The 24,700-nt window shown below is 44.9% G+C and overlaps 3 protein-coding genes across 4 annotated transcripts; 1 reads left to right on the plus strand and 2 right to left on the minus strand.

Annotated features, from left to right (window-relative positions):
• Positions 1 to 1,041: 1,041 nt before the first annotated feature.
• Positions 1,042 to 10,399, minus strand: ECD (ecdysoneless cell cycle regulator). The gene is made up of 13 exons (XM_030275710.4): positions 10,204 to 10,399; positions 9,294 to 9,411; positions 8,856 to 8,943; positions 7,715 to 7,893; positions 6,815 to 7,010; positions 5,782 to 5,910; positions 5,518 to 5,643; positions 4,680 to 4,765; positions 3,820 to 3,926; positions 3,239 to 3,416; positions 2,727 to 2,794; positions 2,429 to 2,649; positions 1,042 to 1,892 (listed from the first exon to the last, which is right to left on the minus strand). Exons 1-13 carry the CDS (start codon positions 10,397 to 10,399, stop codon positions 1,680 to 1,682), a joined length of 1,905 nt encoding a protein of 634 aa, XP_030131570.4. The 3' UTR covers positions 1,042 to 1,679.
• FAM149B1 (family with sequence similarity 149 member B1) lies at positions 10,388 to 23,289 on the plus strand. 2 transcript variants are annotated; one of them, XM_030275711.4, is made up of 15 exons: positions 10,388 to 10,504; positions 11,120 to 11,224; positions 11,363 to 11,474; positions 12,394 to 12,536; positions 12,895 to 13,014; positions 13,607 to 13,777; positions 14,685 to 14,872; positions 15,133 to 15,263; positions 15,808 to 15,861; positions 16,293 to 16,405; positions 16,702 to 16,881; positions 17,804 to 17,930; positions 18,270 to 18,395; positions 18,911 to 18,992; positions 19,696 to 23,289. In XM_030275711.4, the coding sequence occupies exons 1-15, from the start codon at positions 10,470 to 10,472 to the stop codon at positions 19,767 to 19,769; spliced, it is 1,761 nt and encodes a 586-aa protein (XP_030131571.4). In that variant the 5' UTR covers positions 10,388 to 10,469; the 3' UTR covers positions 19,770 to 23,289. The 2 variants fall into 2 exon arrangements, with proteins under 2 accessions (XP_030131571.4, XP_030131572.4); XM_030275712.4 differs by lacking the exon at positions 15,808 to 15,861.
• DNAJC9 (DnaJ heat shock protein family (Hsp40) member C9) lies at positions 21,761 to 24,464 on the minus strand. The gene is made up of 5 exons (XM_002186560.6): positions 24,185 to 24,464; positions 23,812 to 23,949; positions 23,442 to 23,696; positions 22,671 to 22,754; positions 21,761 to 22,251 (listed from the first exon to the last, which is right to left on the minus strand). Exons 1-5 carry the CDS (start codon positions 24,362 to 24,364, stop codon positions 22,120 to 22,122), a joined length of 789 nt encoding a protein of 262 aa, XP_002186596.4. The 5' UTR covers positions 24,365 to 24,464; the 3' UTR covers positions 21,761 to 22,119.
• Positions 24,465 to 24,700: the final 236 nt, after the last annotated feature.

Below are 24,700 nucleotides of genomic sequence, written 5' to 3' on the forward strand. Positions count from 1 at the left end.
CATAGCTGGGATAAGCACAGCCCCAGAGAAATCCCAGTCCCACTGATGGAAAAGTGAGATTATCCAAGCAGCAACCTCAGCTGGAGTGTTTCCAAAAGAGCAGCTTTTTTCTGAACCTCACCTGGAGTGTTTCCAAAGACCAGCTTTGTTCTGAACCTCAGCTGGAGTGTTTCCAAAGACCAGCTTTGTTCTGAATCTCAGCTTAGCAGTTCTCCTTGTGCACTAGAAGAGTCCTTCCATCTATTTGGACCTTTTGTATGGCACGGGCCACACAGCAGTTAAATGTGATCATGTTCTTAAACTCAGTTATGTTTTAAAGTATCTAAACTTGATCTAACTACTCAACAGTGGAGAATTTTATGTGTTGATTACCTTCCCTGGTGAAACACAAACCCTTCCCAAGGTTTAAGTACCTCTGTTTTCCACCACCAACTGCTCATTATCCTTGTCTAAACTAAAAAACCTCTGTTAACCCCATTTTCCCACCATAGATTTGTCTGAGTCTCTCACCTTTGAGCAGTCCAAATTCCTTGAAATTTAGCAGAACCTTCTTCGCACTTCCAAGCTCTTGCTGTCCATCTCTAATCCCTGCCCAACCTGCTAGTACTCTCCCTGAACTGCTGACAAAGTAAATTACACAACATCAGTGGAGGAAAACTCATTAACTGCTGAATGAAAGAAAAAAAAAAAGATAAATTGAGAAGCTGATTTAGACCTGGCAGGACTGCTTTGTTGGTGTCTGTAACCAAGAATTATGATGTAATTTCAAATTTATCTTGCTGAAACAAAAGTTGGCATATTTAAAATAGATTTTTCATTCATGAAGGAACATGCTGCATGCCTTCTAGCCACATTTACACTGAAAAAAACCCAAACAGTTTAGCCTGGACTCACATACAGCTACTGCTGGCATGACACCAACGTTCAGCAATAATGGAATTCATTCAGAAAATGACCAAGGATGAAAAAGCTTTCACTCCAAGAACTGATACCGCACTGAGGAAGTTATGCATACCTTTGAAAAAAAATCAGTACTCAAGCTGTATTTCTGTTTTTATTGAAATAAATTTTAAAAATGCTTCTGGCCAGTATTTACACATTTGATCCAATTACTGTTCAAATCCTTGTGCTTAACAAGCAACAGGCTCTTACAGTAATTGTCAGAAGTTCTTACAATGCAGCATCGTGCCCTTGGGAAGGATTAAATGTCTGCCCAACATTTCACCAGTGTTCCCAAATCCACGAGACTCTTCCTGCAATGTGGTATTTCCCCACCTCTCCCTGAAGGCAGCAGCATTTTCAGAACAGGAACTGCTTCCCAGATATTGAACCCACTCAGCAATGGGTGAAAGGACATTTTAGAAATGTGGCAAATTGGATCACTGATTGGAAAAATGGAAGAGTGGTTTTGGTATAAAAGACAACCTCATTTGAGTAATTAATTCAACATAATGTTTCAGTTTTCTAAAAATGTGTTAGCACTGGGAAAATCTCATTTCCATCCAAGACAGTGTCCAAACAGAAGGCTTTTGCAGGTAAATTCACTTTGCTGAAGTGACACATAATGAACAGAATGCTCTAAATTAAAACCTTTGGCCTCTTCTTCCACATCCTGCCCGTCTGTCTGTGCTTCATCTCCCCACCAGCCATGTCTTGTCCAAAGCCTCTCCCTGCATGGCTCAGCTGCCAGTGAGCTCTGTGTTCTCAGGCAAATTCACCCCCAGGCTCTGTAAAATGTTCGAGGTGGGTCCTGCCAGGCCAGCCTGGGCACTGTAGGACTCGAGCAGGTTTGCCACCAGGTTCATGTCCACATCCACAGGGGTCAGCTCAGCATCCTCAGCTCCACAGTCAGGGCCAGCACTCTCAGACGGGGCTGCTTCAACAGAACTTGCCTGCAGCGAGTACAAAGAGAAAGGTTTTCAAATTGCATCAGCAGATTGAATGGAAAAAAAGGCAAATCACAGGAGAAAAGGCAAATCACAGGAGAAATTGGCTGCAACAATTCTGCAGCCAACAAAGTCCAGTACACTCCAGAGTCTTGACAGACAGGAATTCAGCCACCAAATGCTCATGCCAGCTAAAAATCCCCACTGTCCATTACCCAGATTAGACTCCAAGAGAAGGACAGAAAGTGTTCCTGAGTCCTGGCTCAGCTTCCTATGGGAGAAAACGACTACAGGAACTCACAAGTGAAGCTGCAGCTGCTTGCCCTACTACTAAAAACAGGGAAACGGAACTAAGTCTTGGAAAAGATGGGTGAATTCAAAGCTTAGGTAAGTTTTTGTTTGAAAAAACATATTATGGCGCAGGTACAGCACACTTTGCTTGCACAGGGGAAGGTTCTGATCACATTACTCAGAATGGCCACTTGCAACACATTTCCTGTTCGGAAATTACTGCTCCAAACCAGAGCTCAGGGCACACTCACCCCTCTCTTTTGGGTGGTAAAACTTTTCCCAACGTTGGTCTGGGCCAGCTCACGGTCCATCTCCTTCATGTACGCCTTGAGACTGCCCACAAGCTCCTCAGGAGACACCTTCTGCTCCTGCCTTTGATCCCCAGCAGCCAGGTCTGCATCATCCCCATCTGAGAAACCAAACTCCTCCTCTTCATCCAGATCATCAGAATCCAGCTCCTCCGAGTCCGCCCCTGGACATTATTTTGTGTCAGTACAACAGCAAAGAAATCAGGGCAGGGATTTATTTCAAATAAAGTAGCAATCTCACCTAAAATTCTGTCCAGTGCTTTTGTAAAAGAATCCACGTCAAAGGTAACATGGGATTCATCAGATGACCTGAAATATAAAAATATTTTTTTAGAAACAAAGCTTTTATACAGCATAAGCCTGACACAGGCACAAACCATATTGATTTCTCTCAAGCCAGGACCGAAGTTGGGACATTTGAATTTAGAAGTCCTCAGAAGTTTGAAGCCTGTATGGATTAGACATGAAACAGTGAGTGGAAGAATTCTTGGCATAAAAGAGAAAACATTTGAAGGCCACAAAATCAAACTGAGTGACAGAGAGCAGCTCAGCTTGCAGCACTTGATCCTGCACCGGTGTCACAGTGATACCAAGCTGATTTAAAGCAAGTGCATGTTCCCTGCTATGGCTCTGCTTCAGGCCCTGCTCAGCACAACACCTTCAAACTCTGATTCTCTGCATCACAGAATCAACCACAGGGCTGCAGCAGAGTGCAACATCCCACACCAGACCCCAAACTCAAAGTGCTACTACCATGGCATTTCTGCTCCTTCGTGCGTGGAGACTTTGGACACAAAAGCCTTCATGCTCTCAGCAACTGTTTCCAAGTCATATTTTTGCTCTTCCTCATTTGTGGAAGGAAGGGACTCATTTCTTGCCTCCTGCAGCATCTGATCCAGAGCATCTGGTGCAATATCCAGCCAGCTGTCATCTGAAAGAACACAGGACAGATTTGGGACTCTGCACAAGCCTGCTGGCCCACAGGGCCCAAACCAGCTGACTGACAGGACTACAACCACTTTGCAGCTCAGTTTTGCAGTTGTTTTTGTGCTGATCCTGGGTCACACACGGCATAAGGCAGAGAGAGGCTAAGAAGAACAGAGTGGAGATTTCTTTTCACTACTTTTAGACTCTGCTTTGAAGAGTTCAAACTAAGAGATACCATTCTAGCCACTGAGAATCCTCTGGCCACTAAGTGGAGGAAGAAAGGCTTCCTCTAAATTGGGAGAGCCAATTCGGTAATGAAGGCTGAATTTGCTCTCCTTTCAGCATTGTCAACATTCCCCCTCTCCCCTGCCACAAATAACAGCAGTAATTCCCCCCAGCCAGCTCACCATCCTCTGGAGGAAGACAAGCTGCTTCTCTCTCAAATTCCTTCAGATCAATGGATGTTGTCTGTAGCAGTGTCAGGATTTCATCACCTGGGCTCACTTCATCAGAGCTAGAAGAAAATAATTCAATTTACTGAAGTGGAATCAATGGGATCACATGCTTTGCATTCAGGTTTGCAATCAAGTTCTTAGTTTTTCCTTCTCTGTAAACACATCAAAAAGGGAAATGAACCTGGGGAAGTACCAGAGTACCACCCAGAGTATTGGCCAAAACAGGACACAGGCAGTCCCTGCAATTTCCAGCTGATGGCTCCAAAGCCCATTTGTCATGGCTCTTTTTCTTTACATTTATTTTGCCTTGGTAAATATTAAGATTGCCAGATCCCAAATAGCACAGACTGGAAACGCAAAAAAAAAAACTAACAGTCAAGGTATTATGAGCTGGCAAAGCCTCAGATATTCTTGTAGTGATTAATTTTTTGGATTTGATCTCCCAGAGAAATCCACAGCCAGCCCATTGAGCAAAGGAGACAGATTACCCTGTATTTATTATTCACTGGGACTGCTTTTCAATTAAGCTTTTATACACTTTCTACAGTCAACAAGCAAGTGATGCTTTTCAGTCACCACTTGGAAACCACTTGGAAGAGCTCAGCATTTCACAAAACCAAGATAAGGAGTTGCTCAAGCCAGAACTTCTCCTAGTGGAGTATTCTGAGGAATTAGTACTTGTGTGTGCTGGCCACAGCTCCCATGTTAAATGTACAATGGAGAAAAGGGTTCAGTTTTTGTAACAAGGATTTCAAAGGTCAATAATTGATTTGTAGGGTATGTGGCACTCATGAATCTCAAGTCGCTCTTACCCTTCTGGCACGGAAACAAATCGCTGGAAGTGATCTTCCGCCATGTGCAACAGCTCCAGGTACTTTGCTGATCCTTCCATTTCTCCCTGTTTAATGCAAGTCACAGGCATGAATCCAAACCCTGCCCTTCCTCTTTACAGGCTTCCTAAGGATGGCTGTTATCACACAGAAATGCTCAGAGAACCAAAACAAGTAAAACCTCTTTGCCATGTACACTTGGAACTCAATACAGCAAAGGGGCATTCCTATATTTGAAGTATATTAAAGTGTATTAACCTAAGAATTTCAATAGAGTTGTCCGATTTTATAGCCTTCAGGTAAGTAGTCAATTTATGTCCAATTTATTAACTCCAAATAAGTAGTCAAAGGCATGTCAAAAAAAATAAAACAAAACCACAAAACCTCACCAAAAAAAATCCCCAGAACTCACAAAAACCACACAGACATAAAAATTACACTTGCATGGGCTCAAATAGGTCTATGGTTTTATGCATGGATCTTGAACAATATTTAATTCTAGAGGCGTGGAAATGAAATGTAAACCAGTGAAATCAGTTACACCTCACACAATCATATATGGTGGATCTCTTCATTCAAGTGTATTTCTCCCCTTTCTTTAGATGAATGAATCAATCCCCAAATCTTGCTTTTTCATTTTTAATTTCCAAAATAAATTACTTTCAAAGAGGAACAAACTGCACATGTCCTCTTTAAAGACATTCATTCATTTTTACACAAAGATACGGATTCAAGTTCTTGCCCCGCTGCAACTCCTTCCACAAGTTCAAGGGTTAAAGTTTATTTTCCCTGCAATGTTTAAAAGCACACACTGCTTCACCTTGAAATAATCTTTCTCCTTCAAGCTCCTGAGGAATCTCTCCCACAGAGGACTGCTTAACACACTTCTCTTGGCATCAGGAGCTACTTTACTGCTCTTGGAGCACAAAATTTCAAAGCCATGAGCCTGTAGATAAAAGATGCAACAACAAGAGGTTCTCCAGGTGTGTGGACTTTGCTCACATTTCTCTGGACAAGCAGGCAACTTCCAGCCAACGACTCATTCCCTGGCATACCAGGTCCAAAATAGCTCAAAACTCATTACCAGCTTCATGCCCAGCTCGTAGGCTCTGTACTGAGGATGAGATGGGGTGGGCAGGGTGTATCCACTGCGTCTGTCTGGAACAAACTTCTGCTGTGCCAGCTGTGCATATAAACACCGAGTGAAAGTCACCTGAAACAGCCAGAGCAGAAACAAACACTCCCTGCAGCCTGACTCTGCTGGGGACAGGCAGCAAACTCCCTCCAGGCTCACCAGAGTGTGTTTGAAGGCACCTATACTACAGGCAACATTTGAGACTGCATTCAAAATGTGACTTAGAGAGATTTTTCTGATAAATTGTTTTTCAGGCCTTACAAAGTATGTCCCAAATTGAAATACCCAAGTAAATATGAACTTTTGTCACTCGAAATACATTAGGAAAAATCCTTGATATTCTGTATTTGCATCAACAAGGTGTATGTAAAATTAAATTTGATTAACAGATTTTGGCAACAGTTTAGAAGTACAAAATTTGACTCTAAAGCTTTTTTTCAGGACTTCTGTGGTATAACTCTGTAACAAAATGAATCAGATACAATAGTGCTTGGAGAGTGCCCATAAAACACTTCATAAAAGCTTTCACAGAGCTGGGAGAGCACAGCTGAGAAGGTGGAAGGCCTTGAAGAGAACCACTGGTTAGGAGCAACTCCTCAAGTTGGCTGGCAGTGCTGTCAAACTGCTCTGATCACACAAGGAGATCAATTTACTCAGCAGGCACTTCACAGAGGAATTGTTATCACAACCTCTGGTTTCAGAAACAATTCTCTCATGATCAGCCCCTTCAAAGTCCAGGCACATCAATCCAGAGGAGCTATTAATGCAATGACCTGAAAATTCATCCCTAGAGCCAGAAGGGGAAAAAAACCAACAGAAAACTGGCAGTTTTTAAGTTAATTCTCTGTGCTTATACCACTGGCCACAGAACCCCTGTCAGTGACAGAAGGGAATTAAGTGAGTTAGAAGAGCACATGCCAGGGTATCACAGGCTTTAGAGGAGCACACAGCAGGGCCATCAGCGGCTCCAGAGGGCACTTACCAGGGCCATCACTCGCTGCTCGGCAGGGAAGGCTCTGAAGGGGCGCCGACAGGCCCGTAAATCGCTCGCATCCCGCAGGTAGAAGGCCTGGACTGCCGCAGCCACCAGGGACGGGCGCAGCCTCAGCACGGCCACGATTCCAGCCGGGAGGAAGCAGCGGGCTCGGTGCAGCGAGGCCTGGATCTGCTCGGGATACCTGAGCGGCAACAGAGCGTGGGAAGGTACTGAGAGGTAACCCCTCCTTCTGTACCATGAGGCCCACTTCACTTTAATATTTACCTGCAGCATGGGTCAGAGGATCACTCTGGAGTTAAAACTTGGCTAATCTAATGCCTAGAGAGTCTGATTCTATAATACATATTTATATAAGTGTACATGGCTAAGAAAATTTAATCCCCCACATGAGTAAGATGAGTCCCTGTGAACTTAACCAACATATCCAGCTATGCAGTATTCATCACCATACTCTGGGAAAGTTACACTGCAAAAAGTCCTTGCAAAAAAAAATAAAGCACAGGGCTGACCACAGTTGCGACAAACTGAAGCTATGACAGTTCTGCTGGTTCTACATTTTAGGTCAAATCCTCTTTTTCCTTGTGCACAGGGCTTCTAAAAATCATGGAATTTTCAGATTTTTCAGTCTAAGAAGGATGTGAAGGAAGAGTAACGCTTGTCATTGTTAGGCGTGGAATTCCAGCAGTGAACCAGTTTCAGATCCCCAGATCACAGCCTACAGGACACCGATCCCCCTCTTTCCAAGAGTGCCACAGAAAAACCTCTAGCTGCTGGTTTCTGAAAAGGAACCAGCTTTAGCACATCTGCTGGGGAAATGTTTAAAGCCCAGAGAGCAGAGAAGCAGACCCCACTGTTGCAGAGGACCGACATGCAGCCCCCACGTACCCTTGGATGCGTTTGTACAGCGCAGCTCTGATGGGCTCTGCAGCCAGGAACTCCTCGGAGCGGGTGGATAACAGCGCCAGCGCCTGCGGCACCGTGGGACAGGGAGCAGAGAGGGGGCAGTCCTGCTCCGAAGGCTCCGACAGCGGAATGATGTGCAGCTCTCCTTTGTAAAAGAACACCTGGCAGGCAGCAGTGCTCTCATCACACAGGGTAAGAGCACTCACACACACAGAGGGATGGGAAATTTCATTTCATATACAAATGCATCTGCCTGAATACAGAGAATATACAGTACAAATAGAGAACCAATACAAGGAGCAGCACAGCCTTTTTACAAAAGTTATTTGGGATGCCAGAGACCAGGATCCAACCAGTAAAAATCCCTATTTTAACTGTAACAAGTTTCATCAAAGATATCTTGTTTTCTTAATAACAATAATACCAAGTTTCTCTTCAACTAGAGAAGTGCTTCAGGAGAACCTGCATAACCTAACTGCTTCAGAACATCACCGGGATTAAAAAGCATTACTTCGGGTGCTACATGCGACCTCTGCTGGTTCCTGATCCTAAGAAATGCCCTGATTGCAAACTTCTCAATTCCCTCACTCTGTCTGTTCCCTCTAACAAAAGGAAAACATGAGCCTGGCAGTCCAGGTACACACTTCCAATCAATTTTTGGGTTGTGTTCCATCCCTTTTTAGGAACTTGGAGTAGGGGAAAAATAATTAAACAATATTTTGCTAATGGCCAAATTAATTATTTCCGTTTTAATCCACTGCCATTAGCAACCATCCATACCCAGGTGAAGGTGTTTCATTATTTCACCTGTACCAGACAAAGCCTGTGTCCTTACAGAGATAGCAACACTCCAGCCCTGAGCATTCCCTCTCTGAGGGCACCAAATCCTCTTGCCTAAACACTCCAGAACATGGTAAAAAAAATCATCCAAGTGGTTCTAGAAGATCTAGAAAGTTCAGGTGGATACAGGAGTGCTCCTGAAGGGAGCAACAGTAAGGGACAGACAGCACTCTGGATTTTCAGAGGCAGTCAGACCACTTGGCTAGAAGTGCAAGAGAAACTCCAGCTGCTACATAAAAGGCCGCTGTGGCCCCCTTGCCAATTGTACACAAGTTTTACTCACCCTGTTTTCACTGTTCTCAGGATTCAGCCACTTTGGGAGAAAATCAGCAGCTTCTATCAAGAGAAACTCTCCATCGTTGTCATCAATCCTGGCCAAGAAGAAATTGGTTTTTTAGCAGGAAAAGCTTTGCAGAGCACAACAACACACTTCTGAATCCATGTCTGCTGGGGATTTTCAATATTCATAGGCCCATAGAAAGGCCTAGGTTAGAAGGGACCTTGAAGATCATCTGGTTCCAACACCCCTGCCACAGGCAGGCACACCTTCCACTAGCCCAGACTGCTCCAAGCCCCATCCAACTGCCCTTGGATTCCTCAAACGTGAATGGGATGGGGAAACAGCTCCAAGGATGAGGAATGTTAAGACAGGACGTTCAAAGTGTAGGCACTGCCCCTTCACAGCCCTCCCACTAAAGCACTTCACCAGGACCCGCCTTACCTGGCTGCCAGCCCCGGGAACTCCCTGGTGATCTCCCGGAGCAGGTACACAATGAACCACTCATCCTCCACGTTATCCCCGAACACGGTGGTGCCGCCGATGTGCGCCGGGGTCTCACCTGGACGGGGCACAGAGAGGAGAGGCGGCTCAGCAGCCCCTGCACAGGAACAGATTGTCCACACAGGCTGCGGAGTCTCCCTCCCTGGGGATATTCCAGACCCTGCCGAGGAATCTTGAGTCCTGTGCTCTGCGATGACGCTGCTGCAGCGGGGAGGTGGCACCAGATGCCTCACTGGGTTAACCCGTGCCGTGACACTGAGAGGAGTCTGTGGAGCCGCCGCGTTCTCCCTCACACGCTCCCGGTTCCCCTCACACGCTCCCCCCACACACGCTCCCGGTTCCCCCTCAGAGGCTCCCCTTCCCCGGCCGTCGGGTCCGCCTCACACGCTCTCGGTTCTGGCCACCGTATCCCCCTCAGATGCCCGCAGTTCCCCTCACACGCTCCCGGTTCGATCCCGCCGGATTCCCCTCACATACCGTCGGTTCCCGACCGCCGGGAACCCCTCACACGTTCCCGCCCCCTCACACGCTGCCGGTTCGAGCCCGCTGGGTCCCTCTCAAATGATGCCAGTTCCCGGCCGCCGGGTTCCCCCTCATACTCCCTCGGTTCCCCTCACACGCTCCCGGTTCGCCGTCACACGCTCCCGGTTCCCGCCGTCGGGTCCCCCTCACACGCTCCCTGTTCCCCTCACACGCTCCCGGTTCCCCTCACACGCTCCCGGTTCCCCTCACAAACTCCCGGTTCCCCTCACACGCTCCCGGTTCCCCTCACACGCTCCAGGGTCCCCCTCCCAGTGCCGCCGCTCCGGGCGCTCCTCCCGCCGCGCCTCCCGGCCCGCTCCCGGCTCACCGCGGCGCGGCACGTAGCGCAGGCGGAACGGCTGCCGCTGCCACACGTAGGAGGCCAGGAGCGGGGCGAAGCGCAGCAGGGCCAGCTCAGCGCAGCGCCGCAGCAGCGCCTCGCCGCCCGGGCCCGCCGCCGCCGCCGCGAACAGGCGGTATCGCACCGCGTCCTCGGGCAGCGCCGGCCGCCGCAGCGCCTCCATCGCGCCGGGGCCGCGCTCCGCCCCCGGGGAGGAGCGGCGCGATGGCGGCGGCGGGGCGGCGGCGCTGAGGATGATATCGCGATACGCGCGGAAACCGGTGCAGGCGTGAGTGGCTGCCGCTGCCCCGGGGCCCGGCACGGCCCCGAGCCCCATCGCGGTCCCGGTCGCGATCCCCCCGGGCCCGCTCCCGGGCCTGCCGCCCGCGCTCCCCCCAGCGCCAGGCAGGGCCCCGTGACGGCCCCGTCACCCCATGTCCCCGACGGGAGATGGCTCCCGGGATTCCTGAGCACCGGGCTCGAGCAGACACCGGTGTGACAGAACGCGATTAAATCCCTGTAACTGGCTTTTTTCTCCTGACCCAAGAGTTGAGTCAGTTCTGACTTACTCGGCTCGTTTACTGTTGTTCTATTTAATTCAATTAAATTAACCTACAGGGATAATGGCGTTGTCTCTGCTTTTAGGGAGCTGTAGGCCAATTCACAGCATGTTAGGCTTAAGTCGAACTGATTTTGAAGCCAAGACCTTTAACTCCATATTTATCCTAGAGTTAGTTTTGACACCTTAAACCTAGAGCTTTGGTGACAAGAATTAGCTTTGTAATAGTCATAAATGTGTGCACAGTCCTTGAGAAGCAGGAAAGAAAAACCTATCAAACTTATTGGGAACTCGGTCAATGATTATTCTTGTAAGTTGTGCCAAGTCCCAATGCTGTTTTTTCAGACAAGGACTCCCAAGACATGCCCTGAGGCATCACCCACCGCCAGAGCCAGGGGCTCAGGTGTGCTCAGCCACACCCACGGCTGAACACCTCGCCCAGACCTCCAGGTACTTGTCCTGACACCTCTGATCCAGCTGTTCTGATCCAGCTGGGCTTTGTTTACTGACACTCGATCTCTCATTGTTTATTGTGGGCTGTTTTGCTTTCTTTTTGGTTTTGCTTTTGGCTCGATGTGCGCGTTTCAGGGAGTCGGGAATCCATAAGGGATCGGATGATCATGGGGATCCACGGACTGCTAGTCAGGGCTGGGCTGACACCTCCACAGAAGACAGCTCAGTCTTCTCCTGGGGCTATGACGTGAGTAGAACATAATCATCCAAGCCAAATCGAGCACAGAAAGACACTTGAAATACCACTGCAAAGACATGTTAGAACAAAAATGATTGGATCTGTCAAAAAATCATGGTAGTGATTATAGAAAGAATATATTTTTTACTGCTTTCCATCTTTCAGTTTAAAACACATTAGCCTCATACTATTCTGTTAATATTCTGCATTTCCACTAAAAATGCTGGAAATGTAAATCATTTAGTGCACAATTGTATCTATAAATGCTGTTATTGTGGAACTCCAGCCATGGCTGGATGACTTTCAGATACTTGGCGTGTGTTTATCAAACTTCTGCGTCCTTGCATGTTTCTCATAATAGAGTAAGCTCCTAAAACATGATTTTCATTTAGAAATGTTTGATTTATTATCCTTCCATCAAAGCCTAGCGTGGTGTTGCCTTCTGGGAGGTGAGATGGAGCTGTTTAGATGTAAATTACCCCAGAACTGACCCCATTTTCTATCACATGTAACAAAGGGCCTGACCATCCCTCGGGGTCAGTGTTTCCCACCAGCCTGCATTGCTTTTTGTGTTGCTATTGTTTATGGACACCGGAAGCAACAAATCCTCTATTGCATTAAAATATCACTGAATTTTATCCTTTCTGTTCTGATTCCTTTAAGTCTTGTAGCTTAATATCATAATATGGATATTTCAAAATGTTCTAACAGTTTTTTCTGCTGTGTCAATGTAAGGTTTTTATGTGGCTGCCAACCGTCTTAAGAGCAGGCCACATCATCTCTGGGAGAAAATAATTTAAAGTTAAAATCTTTTTCTGCAGTCCTGCTAAGCTTTAAACAAATAGTTGCGTTTTCCAATTATGTTTTAAAAGATCAATTAAAAAAACCCTGCAAATGCTATTCACGAGGTATTTTCTTTCCTCTCCAGGAATTTGACAAAGCTGCCACACACCAAGTTCAGCAGATGTTCAGACAAATTGATGAGCTTCTATATGAGCAGAAAGAGAATGTTCATGTTGAGGGACTGCGGGAAGAATGCCACCAGTGGTCCTCCAGCTTTCCTCATCTCAGGTATTTTATTAATGATCTGGTGCTGGTACCTTCACAAGGCTAGGGATGCACACAGCTGCTTTTAAAACAGGGGGCAGGGTGGGTTTATGCCCTTATGCAGTAGACAGAGGAAAAAAGATCACTCTGGTGATGTGCCTGCCTGTCATTAATAAACATCCTCTTACCCCACATGTGGTTCTTTGAGAAAGGTTTGTTGCTATCTCAACTGACTTGCAGAGCAGAATTCCCTTAGAAAACTGAGTGTCACCAGGAAATCTTCCCAGGAGAACTTTTAGGATTTGCTGCTATTCTTACACCCTTCGATAATCGTACTGCCAAGGTTTTCTGCTGTATTTCTCCTTTGCTTTTGCCGTGGCAGGGTGGTGGGGAAGCAGGTGGTGGCCCCCACAGATGAAGGGTATGGATGGTACTCGAGTTCCCCCTCGGGCAGTTTGGCTCCCTCCGATGTAAGTTCACCACAGGAAAAGGATTCTGATGAGTAAGTACCAGCAGTGAGCCTGGATCATGCCAAGGTGGGAAGGCAGGTTTGTTCTCTGCATCTTGAGCGTGAACATGCCAAGGTGGGAAGGCTGTGTGAGCCTTCCTGTTAGGCTGTGTTTTGAACACAGCAAACTCCTTTTTTTTTTCTTTCCATTTTTAACTGAATTGAGTACAGTTAGAATAGCAAGAACACATAGCTGTGCTTTTGCTGACTACAGTGAACTGGCGAGTAAATAGAAATATCTTTGCTGCTGCTGATATTAATAAGAATATGTGTGTACTGTAGCTGGTTTTATTATTAATCATCTGTTGAATTTGCCTAGGCTTTAAAATTTACAAAGCACTGCTAGTGCTGCTTTTATTATTTAATGCTTTAGAACGCTTTTTAATCAGCGTTGGATATTTTTTCCCTGAAGTTTCAGGTATTTCAAGAATTAAGAGGTATCCAGACCAGAAGTTGTTACTGTAATGAATAATTTTTTTGGCCTCGCTACTGCTCGCCCTTAACAACCATGCTTGTCTCTCAGTTATTTAAAGTGGAATAACAACTTATCTTTATTTCTGCTTTCTGAAAACTGTCACCTGTCCAGATTTAGTGTTTTTGGCAAGAAGGTGCCTCTTTTTGTTGCTCCTACTCACAAAAAGTCTGACCCTTCCAAGCCTCCGACCTCGTGTTCCTCAGAGAGCGATGAAGGGGAAGAGGAAGTAATTCTCTCTGAAGGCATAGTGGAGGAATTCTTGGCTTTTGACCACAGAGATGTGTAGGTATTGAAGATTAAAATAGTGTCCTGGGGTTCCTGCAGTTAAGATACAGATACTTTATTAATTTATTTATCTTTTCTCTAGAGAGCTTTCAAAGACCTGAGGTTGCCTGGGCACTGGGAATTTTCCAAACCTATTTCCTAGGACAATTTCTTTCACTAAATTATGTTTAGGAATTTTTGTGATAATTTTTCACGCTGTCCATTTTTGTGCTTGGTTTGAATAATTCATTCTCTCATAACTGAGAGCCTATGTAATAATATGTGTTTCAACCTCATTTATTTTTTATACTATGTCAAATTCACTCTTGTTATGCAACAGCAGAGTGCTGCTTCTGTTTTGTACTGGAATGTTGGGTGCAATTGTGGATTTTTTTCAGTGGTAGTTTTAAGAACTAGAGTGGATTTTATGCTTTGCAAGAAACAATTACCACTATTTTTATCTTTTTACCCCTTTACGTTATTCAGCACAGTATACATACAGTATGAACATGTGGCCTGGGTAAGAACTCTGGAGGGTGCTGTCAGTTCCTGACTACTTAATTAGTTTTAATAATTAAAGCCACTTATCTGCATGAACCATTATAGTAAAATTGTTATCCTTCTTGGTTTCACCAGACTAGAGAGGACATTGCTGCAGCAAAAAATATCACTCTCTTGTCTTCAGCATTCTGTCCTGTCATTAGATTTGGAGCCTAACAATGTGATGAAGAAATATCACTCTAACAACTAATTTTGATTTTTTGACATGAATTTGATCTCATGGGTAAATTATTGTTCATGGAGTATGATTTATAATCATTCTGTACAGGGAGACCAGGGAGAGTCAGTAATTTCTCATTGAGGTCATTGGGAAAGCTGAAAGTAAATATAGTTTCTGATGCAGGTAATACTTACATTTTTACAGGGAGGAGGAGTTGCATGGGAGGAAAATGGCACTATCCTCTGGCAGACAGAAACTGGGGTTTCCTCCTGTCTCTCCCTACTCCTGCATGAAGGATGCCGTGCTCACGTTTGTGTTTGATGATGTCTGGAGTGAAGTCCTGGTCTGCATGGAAGAATTGATCTGCAGACACTGGGAAGGGTCAGCCTCTGGTAAGGATTCACAGTGAAGGTGAGGGCTCAAAAGGGGATTTCAGCTAATTTTATAAAGATGCCATGGGAGAGTAATGTATTTGGGAATGATCTCTTCAGTGGGAATAAAAAGGTTATTTTGCTAACAGTGTGAAACATGTCTTCAAAAAACTTAGCAGAGCTTATCAGCCAAGGGGACTCTCTCTAAAAAAATGTTGATTCATTGCACTGTCCATGACTAGCAGTGCCAGTATTGACAGGAATTCTGTTGCTTTGCACAGATGATGAGAAAAGTATCATAACAGTGGAAACGCTGCAAGCAGATGCCAGAAGCCCTTTGCAGCTGGATCCTCTGCCAGCACTGTTACCTCGGGTGCCACACACTAAGATGCCCTCGGTGACACCAAATCTGGTAAGGATTTTTAGCCAGCTGTTGTTTCGTGTGGGGATGAATCACAGTGTTACCTCAGCAGAAAGAGTGGTTGTGTTTAGATAAATAAATGGTTTGGACTTTTTGTGAATGCTGGCTGTCCTTTCTGACACTTGAGTTCTGTTATTTCTCAGCTGGAAGTTTTAATTCTTACTTCCTTCTTGAAGCAGTGTTTTATATCTGTGTGTGACAACCATGAGGTGGCTGTTGATTCAGCATGTAGTTCTTTCCACAATTCAATGTTTCAATTAAAGGGTGAGATTGAGGAGTGTGTGTGTGGGATCCCATTTTCACATTAATAGTTATTTCATCCAGCAAGAAAGGAGAACTCTCTGCAGTTCTAAACCATTTTTTTTTCTCAGACACTGAATTTAACTGTATAATCTGCTTTAGATGATCTGCTTCTAGAGTGGTGAGCACCGAAGTGTTACCTGTTTATTCCATTTTAATTCAGCTCTTTCCTTATTTCTTTCTCCTTTATTTCTTCCCTCTGCCTGTCCCTTGTGTCCCTTTACTGTGTGTGTAGTGCCCAAAACCCAGAGGTGGCCGCAAAAGCAAAAAGAGGAGAAAAACACCTCAAGTATGTATGGGATTTTCTCTGCTATTTTCTATTTGCTCTTCTTATGGTGCATGGAATATGATGTTTTTTTTCCAGATAAGTCTGTATCTCAGAAAAGGACTTTGCAGATCTGTTCTTGACATAAAATGTCAATATAGGCTGAAAATTATTTTTGTAAAGCTTCTGATTATAGTCATTGTTGAAAGATCAGCAAATGAGCTGCTCGGTTGAAAAATATTAAATATTAGGGCATTTTCTAAAATTTAAAAAAAATTAAAGCACTATCATTCAAAAAAAATTAAATGCTAAGCTCCCCCAGCTGGGGAAATAATATAACTGAGTATGTATCTGGATGTCATGGAAGAAATGAATGACTTTTCTCCAAAGTGATATACATATCTGTATGTCTCTGTCAAACAGTAATTTACTTACTTATTTTGTTTTAATTTCAGGTAAGTGTCTCTCAAGGATCAAGTAGTAGTTCTCAGCGTAACCTGAATGGCTTGATGGTGATCCATGGGATCCAGTTACATCAAAGGAACCTGCCTGTAGTGGAGAAAACACTGTAAGATCACCTGTAGCAAATAAAGTAGAGCACTTTCACTCTGAGAGGGATTCAACCCAAAACCTTGTAAGATAAATTCTTCTGCTGGAGAAAACAATTAATTATTAGTTATTTTCCTGCTTGGTTATTTATTTGTCCTCTGTGAAAATTGATATAGTTACTTTAAAAAATCAACACACATAATTTCTGCCCACGTATGTTATGAATAAAGTCACCTGTATGTGAGCACTTTGGTAACAGCAGTTGTCATGCTGACCCATCACTCTTTTGGTCTTGTAATTTTTTCTTGTTGTTAGGGACTTGGACGACAACCGGCCCGGTTCGAGTTCCCTCCTCTCTACCCGGACGTGGCCAAGTCGTCCCCTGGAGCTCAGCACCTCGTCCCTGTCCCGCTGCACCAGGAGGAAGAACCCCCCACCACGGACCCTGCAGCCCATCGGGACCCCACGCTCCGGAGACGACATCTGCAGGCGCCTGTAGGTCCCCAAAACAGCCTCTCCCTGCAGGGTACCAGGGTCAGAGCATCCCTGGGAAGGGAGGACATGGACTATTGGGGTGAGGAGAGGGACTGCTCCTTAAAGCACAACTCCCCTGAGAAAGCCGAGTCATTAAAGCTGACGTTCAGTGTGCTGCCAGCTGTGATTCAGTGAATCACACACAGTCCCATATTCAGGTAGTTTTGCAGACGAGCAATAGGTCACAGTCTGTCCTCTGCAAGCAAAGTGAATGCCACCATCTCTTCCTTGACACAGCTGTCTCTTTCTGCAGCCTATTTTCAAGATAAATTTTAAAATCTGCAGTTTTTGGTGGTCATACTGCGTGTTGCTATCCTAGCCCAGACTGGACTATAAAAATGCTCAAACAGGTTATCTATTGGACCAAAGGGCTCCTAGTGAGCTAGCCCTCAATCACATCTAGAATATCTTTCTTTTATTTTGCACAATGACCTGACTGAATAGAGTCACTTACAGGGACCACATAGAGTATCAGGAAGCAATGCAGGATTTGATAGACCTGTCTATTCCATGTGTTCTAAATTACTGTAGTTTTAGTTTTGCTGTTTACCTATAAATTCGTCCAGTCTGTTGCTTTCTTGTCACACACTGCTGAGAGACTTATTCCTTGTCCCTCCATAACTGGTGTTTCTCCTTCCAGTATTTTGTGTTTCTGTTCCCTTTCCTCAGGCTTCAGTCAATCTAAGAAATAGTGACATCTCTGCTTGATTAAAATGTATTTTTAAATGTAAGTAGAGAGCACTAGGAAAGTATTTTCTAGATTATGGTTTGAAGCTTTTCCAAGGTATTCTTTTACAGAAGGCCAAAGAAACTGACATTACATCTTTCCACCTGCCAAACATATTAACTGTGTGTTTTTTGTGTTCTTACTGGTGCATTCCAGCCTGACTGCACAGGAGCAGGTGATGTCACCCTCCCCACTGCTGCTGAACAGAAATCACCCCCTGCCACCCATTGCCACCACCACTGTGGCAGAGCGTGGGAGCACCACAGGACCCCACAGACAAACGGTAACAGGCACAAGAATCTCATTTTATTACTGGATAATCTAAAGTTGTTATTACTGCTGGTCAAATTACACCGGCCAAGAGTTCTAATTTATTTGTTATTTTGTGACAGAAGGTGAAATAGATGATCAAACAGAAAAATGTATCAGTTTTGAGTAACAGCATCACCCACGCTTACCTGCTTAGTTCTCACTAATGCAAATTCAATGTTTCCCTCCTCATAACTAGATATAAAATAATTCAAAAATTTCAATTGGAAAAAAAGCTTTAATTCCTGGGTTAATTATTTTTAATGAACTGCTGCTCTAATTAAAAGCCACAACTCTGTTGCTCTCCTTGCAGAAACCTCGAGGGAACTCGAGCCGTGCTCACAGTGTCACAACACAAGAAGACACTCACCAGCAGCTCCAGGAGCAGCTGTTCTTACCTGATCCCTTCTCCAGGCCTAACACAACCAGCACATCCTTGGTAAAGCATGGCTAATTACACCAGATCATCCTTAATTACTGAAAAGGGTGCTTTGAGAATTAACATCAATGTCCAATCTGTTTCAGTATCAAACACCCTCAGTTTAATTTATTGGAACTCCTACTCTACTGGTACCTTGTTGTATCTAACAATGTGTTTCTATCCAAGCTTTGGAAGCTGTAATATCAGCACAGCTTTTAAATTGCTGCTTGATTGGTTTCAGTGTATAATTTCAACATCCTGGACTCAGCAGTTACAAAATCTGCTTTGGAACAGCCTAATATTCTGAAATGGAAAGACTGCCTCCAACTGGCCCAGTGATCATACTAAATATGTATTAGAAAAGTGTATTTTCTACTTCTAAAGTTGATTTGACCTTTCTTTAAAAACTTTCCTTAGACCTTGACAACATCTATCTCATTACCAAATATACGTTTAAGTAGTTTTAAGTTGTATTATAATCTTGCTGGGTTTTTTTTTCATGCAAGCAGAAATAACTTGAGCTGTTTTTCCAGCCCCATTCCCAGCGCCGCCGTTCTTGCACTGTTACTGATTATAGTAATCAATCCTGGACAAGGAGAGGATCCACAAGTTCAGGTATGCTCATCAGTCACAGGGTTTAGTAAGATCAAACAAAGGAGGCTTTTGGGACAGGGATGCATTTCCTACAGGGGTATATTCCTACAGGTAATCTACACTGGGGAGGTTTTTCAAAGTTCCATCCATGTCTTTAATTTGCCATTTTACAGATGTTATCCTTGCTATGTCTTACTCTACTCCAGAGCATAGCTGGGTGCATTTTTTTTTTTTTATTACCACCAAATATTTAAATCAAGTAAGGAAGCCTAATGTCATCAGCCCCAGTGCCTCTCAGTGTCCAAGTTGTCAGCTTAAATAGAAATAGTGCCTCTGTTAACCTCAAGTTACTAAAACTGAAGTAACTTGTTTTTAAACAAGCAAGGAGTGGTTCCTACTGAAATTAAATAAATATCTGCCCTCTCCCCCCAAAAAAAAGCAAGATAAGTTTTATGACTGCTGTATTGACAAACCAATTTAAAATAGCAGAAAAACTTTGTAGACATGAATACTTAGTGAAATCAAAGAATGCAGTTACTCCCTGCAATGCAGCAACTCGGCAAGCACAAGCTTTGTCCTTTTTGGAAGTTATAAATAAAGCAATTGATAGCCATGTGTTAGAGTAAAAAGACACTTAAGTTTTAAGCTAGAGGAAGTGTGTTTGATACTTAGCTGTAATTCCTTCCCAAAGTCTTGAGGCTGTCCATGATCTCTTGTTTGTCAGGTATTCCATCACACGGTTCTGTGAAAGTCCACGGCCGAAGTGGATCAGGCACAAAGAGCAAACAGAGGCACTGATGTGCCATGGAGAAGCATCCACCCATCCATCCAGAGTCATGAACCACCTCTTTCCCAGCAAGGTCAACGTTGTTTACACAGAATTTTCCAACACCCTTCCTTACAGATAGTTATTTTTATATAAATCTAAGCAGCAGCTGCCAAAGATTAGAAGGGGTGCACTTAAACATTCCATTTCCTACCAGTAGAGAAAGTGATGCTCCAGTGGAAGGGTGAATACATTCCAGTGAAGCTCAACTCCTAAGAAACCCAGCAAGCACTCTCAGTCTGTGCTTGTGCTGTTTTCCATGAGGCTGGTGACAGGTTCATGTCCTTACAGGCAGGTACTGCAGGACCTGCTCATTTTTCCCTTACGAAGGTTAACCCAGCCTTCCACAGATGCAGTGATTTACATATTTTTAAAAGTGTATTTATGTTTAAAGCAATATTGTACTAGCAAAAGGAAGCACTTAGGCAAGTGATGAATGCTGTGCTAGCTGCAGCAGGTATGAACACAGGTGTGTAGAATCAAGGCAGCAGAGCAGGTGACCTGGCAGCTCCAAGGGCAGCACAACACTGCCTCTTCCTGAGTTATAAAACCTTTTACCTCTTCCTTAGTGACTGAAGAAGGCTGAGCAGACAAAAAGAAACTTCTTACTGCAAGTAGTTTCAGACAGTACTCAAAATCCTCCTGGTGAGACATTTTATGGTAACTTCACAGAACAGCTCAGTGTCCCTTTGTAAAAATACCTATAATTACACAAGATTTCTTCACTCCAAGGTAGAGTTCCAGAAGCCACTGGAGCATTGGAGCTTTTAAGAGCTGTGTCTGCCATGTGTGACAGACCTGACAGAGGCATTTGCTGGAGTTGGCCTTGTGGCTCCAGATAAGACAAATGAAAGCATGAAGTACAGGCTTGTCAAAATAAGTGATTAGTTGAAGGTCTTACTCCCAAACAGTAACTGCCAGACTGAAATGTAAAAACAAGCTTAGGTAAGCACTGGCTGTATTTAAACAAAGTTCGGACACTCCACAAAAACAGTTGTTCCTTTCTAGTCCAATTAGAGTACTGTTTTCCTGTATTTTCTTATTCCTCAAATTACTGTTCACAATAGGAAAAAACCTTGTTAGTATTTTTTATGAAGTGGCTCCCCTATTTCCCCACTCCAGACCAGCTAATAATTTTTCATCCATACTGAAGCTCACAAGTCCAGTTGATCCAAACATGCTTTAATCAAAAACAAGGTAATGTGCAAACATAACTGGGTTAACCTGCCTTTGCATTTCCAGAAGTTAAAAAAAAAAAAAAAAAAGCAGCTGTGAGCTCAATCTTAAGTTTTCAGAGAGGGAAGCTGAGGCTCACTAGAGGCTTCTATTCACTAAACCATTTCAAACCACAGTTTCTCTTCTGGAACACTGTGCAGTGTGTCAGTTATGTCAGGCAAAGTGCAGATCAGCATCCCATTTGTATCCGTGCCATTCCTCAGGGACCAAGTGAGTTTTCTGTAGAACAAGAGTTACAAAAGCAGACAAATAAACTTGAATAGACTTCTGTTAACATGATGTAGCGTTTTACAGCCTAGAGGAGTCAGTGGGTTTAAAAAATGCAGTTGCCTCCTAAGGCCATTTCTGTTATTTTGTACAGATGGCTGACACCAGGGACTGCTCCTGGACTGTTATTTATTTTGTGTAATAAAAGTAACCTTCAAGCCATGTGTTATAAACCACGATTACAGGCTCTGCTTTCTCAGAATCAGGGTTATTTTTGAGAGCAGACAAGTAAAAGGGAACAGAGAGACCATCTACCTCTGCCTTCCCTCTAGGAGCTGTTGTTGAAGCTGTGAGGGCCTTCAACTCCCAAAGCGTTCACCTTGAGATTCCTACGCCTTTGAAACATGATCCTCCCTGGAAGTGTGCAGGATTTATTTGACTGAAATCAGAAGAATCAACACAATTGGCTTGTTTTAAATAGCTTATTTAGAAAACATACAGAGAACTGAGGACGCAAAACTGAAAATAATCCCACCTTCTTGTTTATTAAATCAGCAATTTTCCAAACTATCTTTATAAAAACTACAGGAGTATCTGAAAAAGACCTGTTGAGCTGATGTGCAAAGACCTTTAAAAATAGCAGGAGGTTTGTTACAGAAGAAATGTGTGAATAGCACACATGGATCTCAACTGTAGGGCACCCAAAGGGTTGGAGACAGTAGCACAGGAATGCCTTGTCTTCCCTGTTCAGCAAGCATGCTATGTCATTCCTCCCACTTAGAGCCAGTCAATGCACACAGTCTGAAACAGGAGCCCGGAAAACACCCAAAATTCTTCCAAAGCCACATTTCCATACAAAGTGAAACCTGGTATTTCAGTCTATGTTGTTCCTTCTGTCTTTCTTTTCTTGGCTGAGGCCTTCTTTCCTCCTTTCTTAGTACTGTTCCCATACTTTGATTCCAGATGGGCGAAGAAGTTATCCATTTCCTTTTCTCGCTCTCTGCTTCGGTTCTGGGGAGGGGGGAAAAGAACACCAACCAAGCTCAAACCTTTTGTAACTTCCCAATACAGCTTACCCTATTGAAGTCTGATAGCTACACAAAATCTTGGACTACATCAAACATGTTAAATACAAGCTACAGAAAGTTTAGCATCATCATTAAAACTCCCTGTGAAACTGCTGAAAACTAGAAGTTATTGCATAAGTACTCCAAATATTTAACTCTTGTAAAGTTTTAAATAGACACAGGTAATAAAATCCATACTGTACTATGATTCTAATTAAATTAAAGCACATAGTTAACATTAAGGCCAGGTTTTAACCTCAGGAATTCAGAAGATATGCAAGGATCCAAAATCAAAGACCCTCAGGGAAAACACAATTATAAGCCAGTAACAAAATTATCTGCAACAAACAGAAGAAGCCTTACTTTAATCAGCGCTTGCAAGTCATTTTCTCCACTAAGGCCCAGTTCATCTTTAGTCTTTTTTGCCTCTTTAGCTTCTTTTTCTGCCTAAAAGAGTAAACAAGTTTTTTTTTATAAGAAGTATTTTGCATGTTATCTGACCAAGTCTTACAGGACTTTAAAAATGGTTTTTTTTGGCATCTGTATACAAATAGCTGCAGGGAAGTGCAAAGGGTTTCCAAGTTTGGCCACAGATAAGGAATCAGGCAAGGAAAGCCCATTCTGGTTCCCCCATTTAGCAGAGCAGGAAGTTTTTCTGCTCTTTCACAGTGTTGAATGTGATGTTTGTCCCCATCCCTGTTCCCACACACGTTTATTTTTTGTTTTGGTAGATACTACAATAACTTAAAGATTACTGTGATGTGCATATAACATTCTATAAAGTGTACAAAAGCATACAAGAATCCATTTAGGCTAGAGCAGTTTCACACCTGCCAGAAGCCAACCAAAATGTATTTTCACCACTTGTTTGTTTTTGTTAACTCCAGCAACTCACAGCTTTGTAGATAAATGTAGGGGCATGCTAAACTGTAATGTAACTGTGTATAATAAGGAAATAAAGAAGTAGAAAAACCTTTCACAATGATTTGGGGTGGGGGGTGATGACCACAGGTGACCAGATGTGAACAGCACAGCGTGCAACCCGGCAAACCTGTGACAAACATCTCAAAAGGAGAAGTGTTACTTATTTCTGCCAAGGGTTAAAGGTTATGGTAATCGATTGCTGCAACCTACCCTCTTTCTTCTGGACATCATCTTCTGCTTTGACTCCTTTACAAAAGCCTTGTAGGACGGGAGCTCCCCGGCGTCGATGGCTTGCTCGATCATTTCCCGTATCCTGGGCTCATCTGTGTAGTCGACGCACATCACAGACTCCATGATCCGATCCATGTCGCCCTTGAAATTCATGTACGCTGCCTTCACATCAGCCCGCTCTTCCTCCGAGTTTTTGTAGCTATTGTGGAAGTCTTCAATGTCTTTCACGGTGACCTGGAGCAAAGAGGTGATGCTTTGTGAGTTACAGAACTTGCTCATCAGGAGGATTTAAGAGAAAACACATCAAAACGAAAAGTTCTTCTGTCTCCCAGCCCCATCCCGCTCTCACCTTGAACAGCAGGTGCCAATACTCCAGCCAGTCCCGCCCGTCCTGCAGCGCCTCGGCGTCCTCGTCCACCATGCCCGTCTCATCGTACGCTGCGCGCTGCTTCTCGTCGCTCAGCACGGCGTACACCTTGCCCAGGATCTGCGGGACGCAGCGGGAAGCGGTCACTCGGTGAGCGGTCACTAGGGGGTCAGTCGGTCGGGGCTGGTCACTGGGGTGGTCACTCAGGGAGCGGTCACTCGTGGGACAGCGGATCAGGGGGCCAGTCACTTGTGGGGTGGTGGGTCGGTCTCACTCGTGGCTGCCACCGCCCCCCTCCCTCCCTTTCTCCCTGCTTCTCTTCACTCCATCCCTTTCTCCCTGCGTCTCTCCTCACCTGGAAGCGGCGCGTGGCCTCCTCCTTCTGCTCGGCCGGGACGCGGTCGGGGTGCAGGCGCAGCGAGGCGCGGTGATAGCCGCGGCGGATCTCCTGCGCGGACGCGCCGCGCTGCACACCCAGCACACCGTACAGGTCGGCGGTGCCGAACGCGGCCTCGCACTGCTGCGGCAGCGCCATCCCGCCCCGCCGGGACCGCCGGGACCGCCAGCAACGCCCCTCCGCCCTTCCCGCGCGCTCCGAGCCCCGGTTGCTGCTCCGCGGCTGCGCCGGGCGGGAGGAGCCCGCGCGGGAGGCTGAGGGGCGGTGCTGACGCTGAGGGGAGGCGGAGGGGCCGCCATGATGAGGGGAGGCTGAGGGGCGGTGCTGACGCTGAGGAGAGGCGGAGGCGCCGCCATGATGAGGGGAGCCTGAAGGGCGGTGCTGATACTGAGGGGAGGCGGGGGAGCGGTCATGATGAGGGGAGGCGGAGGAGGGGCGCTGCTGAGGGGAGGTGGGGAAGAAGCCGCCATAACG

The sequence above is a fragment of the Taeniopygia guttata genome, chromosome 6, assembly GCF_048771995.1.
Source record: "Taeniopygia guttata chromosome 6, bTaeGut7.mat, whole genome shotgun sequence".
Classification (NCBI taxonomy): Eukaryota; Metazoa; Chordata; class Aves; order Passeriformes; family Estrildidae; genus Taeniopygia; species Taeniopygia guttata.

What these genes read in the sequence shown, in the direction of transcription:
- DNAJC9 (XM_002186560.6), bottom strand. Translation starts at nt 24,364, where the DNA reads ATGGCGCTGCCGCAGCAGTGCGAGGCCGCGTTCGGCACCGCCGACCTG. An exon ending in AGGCCACGCGCCGCTTCCAG is followed by an intron (nt 23,950 to 24,184) that starts GTGAGGAGAGAC and finishes TGCGTCCCGCAG; the next exon opens with ATCCTGGGCAAGGTGTACGC. An exon ending in ACTTGCAAGCGCTGATTAAA is followed by an intron (nt 22,252 to 22,670) that starts GTAAGGCTTCTT and finishes CCCCCTCCCCAG; the next exon opens with AACCGAAGCAGAGAGCGAGA.
- FAM149B1 (XM_030275711.4), top strand. Translation starts at nt 10,470, where the DNA reads ATGATATCGCGATACGCGCGGAAACCGGTGCAGGC. An exon ending in GCTTTTGACCACAGAGATGT is followed by an intron (nt 13,778 to 14,684) that starts GTAGGTATTGAA and finishes ACATTTTTACAG; the next exon opens with GGAGGAGGAGTTGCATGGGA. An exon ending in GACGACATCTGCAGGCGCCT is followed by an intron (nt 16,882 to 17,803) that starts GTAGGTCCCCAA and finishes GGTGCATTCCAG; the next exon opens with CCTGACTGCACAGGAGCAGG.
- ECD (XM_030275710.4), bottom strand. Translation starts at nt 10,399, where the DNA reads ATGGAGGCGCTGCGGCGGCCGGCGCTGCCCGAGGACGCGGTGCGATAC. An exon ending in GCGCTACGTGCCGCGCCGCG is followed by an intron (nt 9,412 to 10,203) that starts GTGAGCCGGGAG and finishes TGCCCCGTCCAG; the next exon opens with GTGAGACCCCGGCGCACATC. An exon ending in AGGAGAAAGATTATTTCAAG is followed by an intron (nt 4,766 to 5,517) that starts GTGAAGCAGTGT and finishes TGCATTAAACAG; the next exon opens with GGAGAAATGGAAGGATCAGC.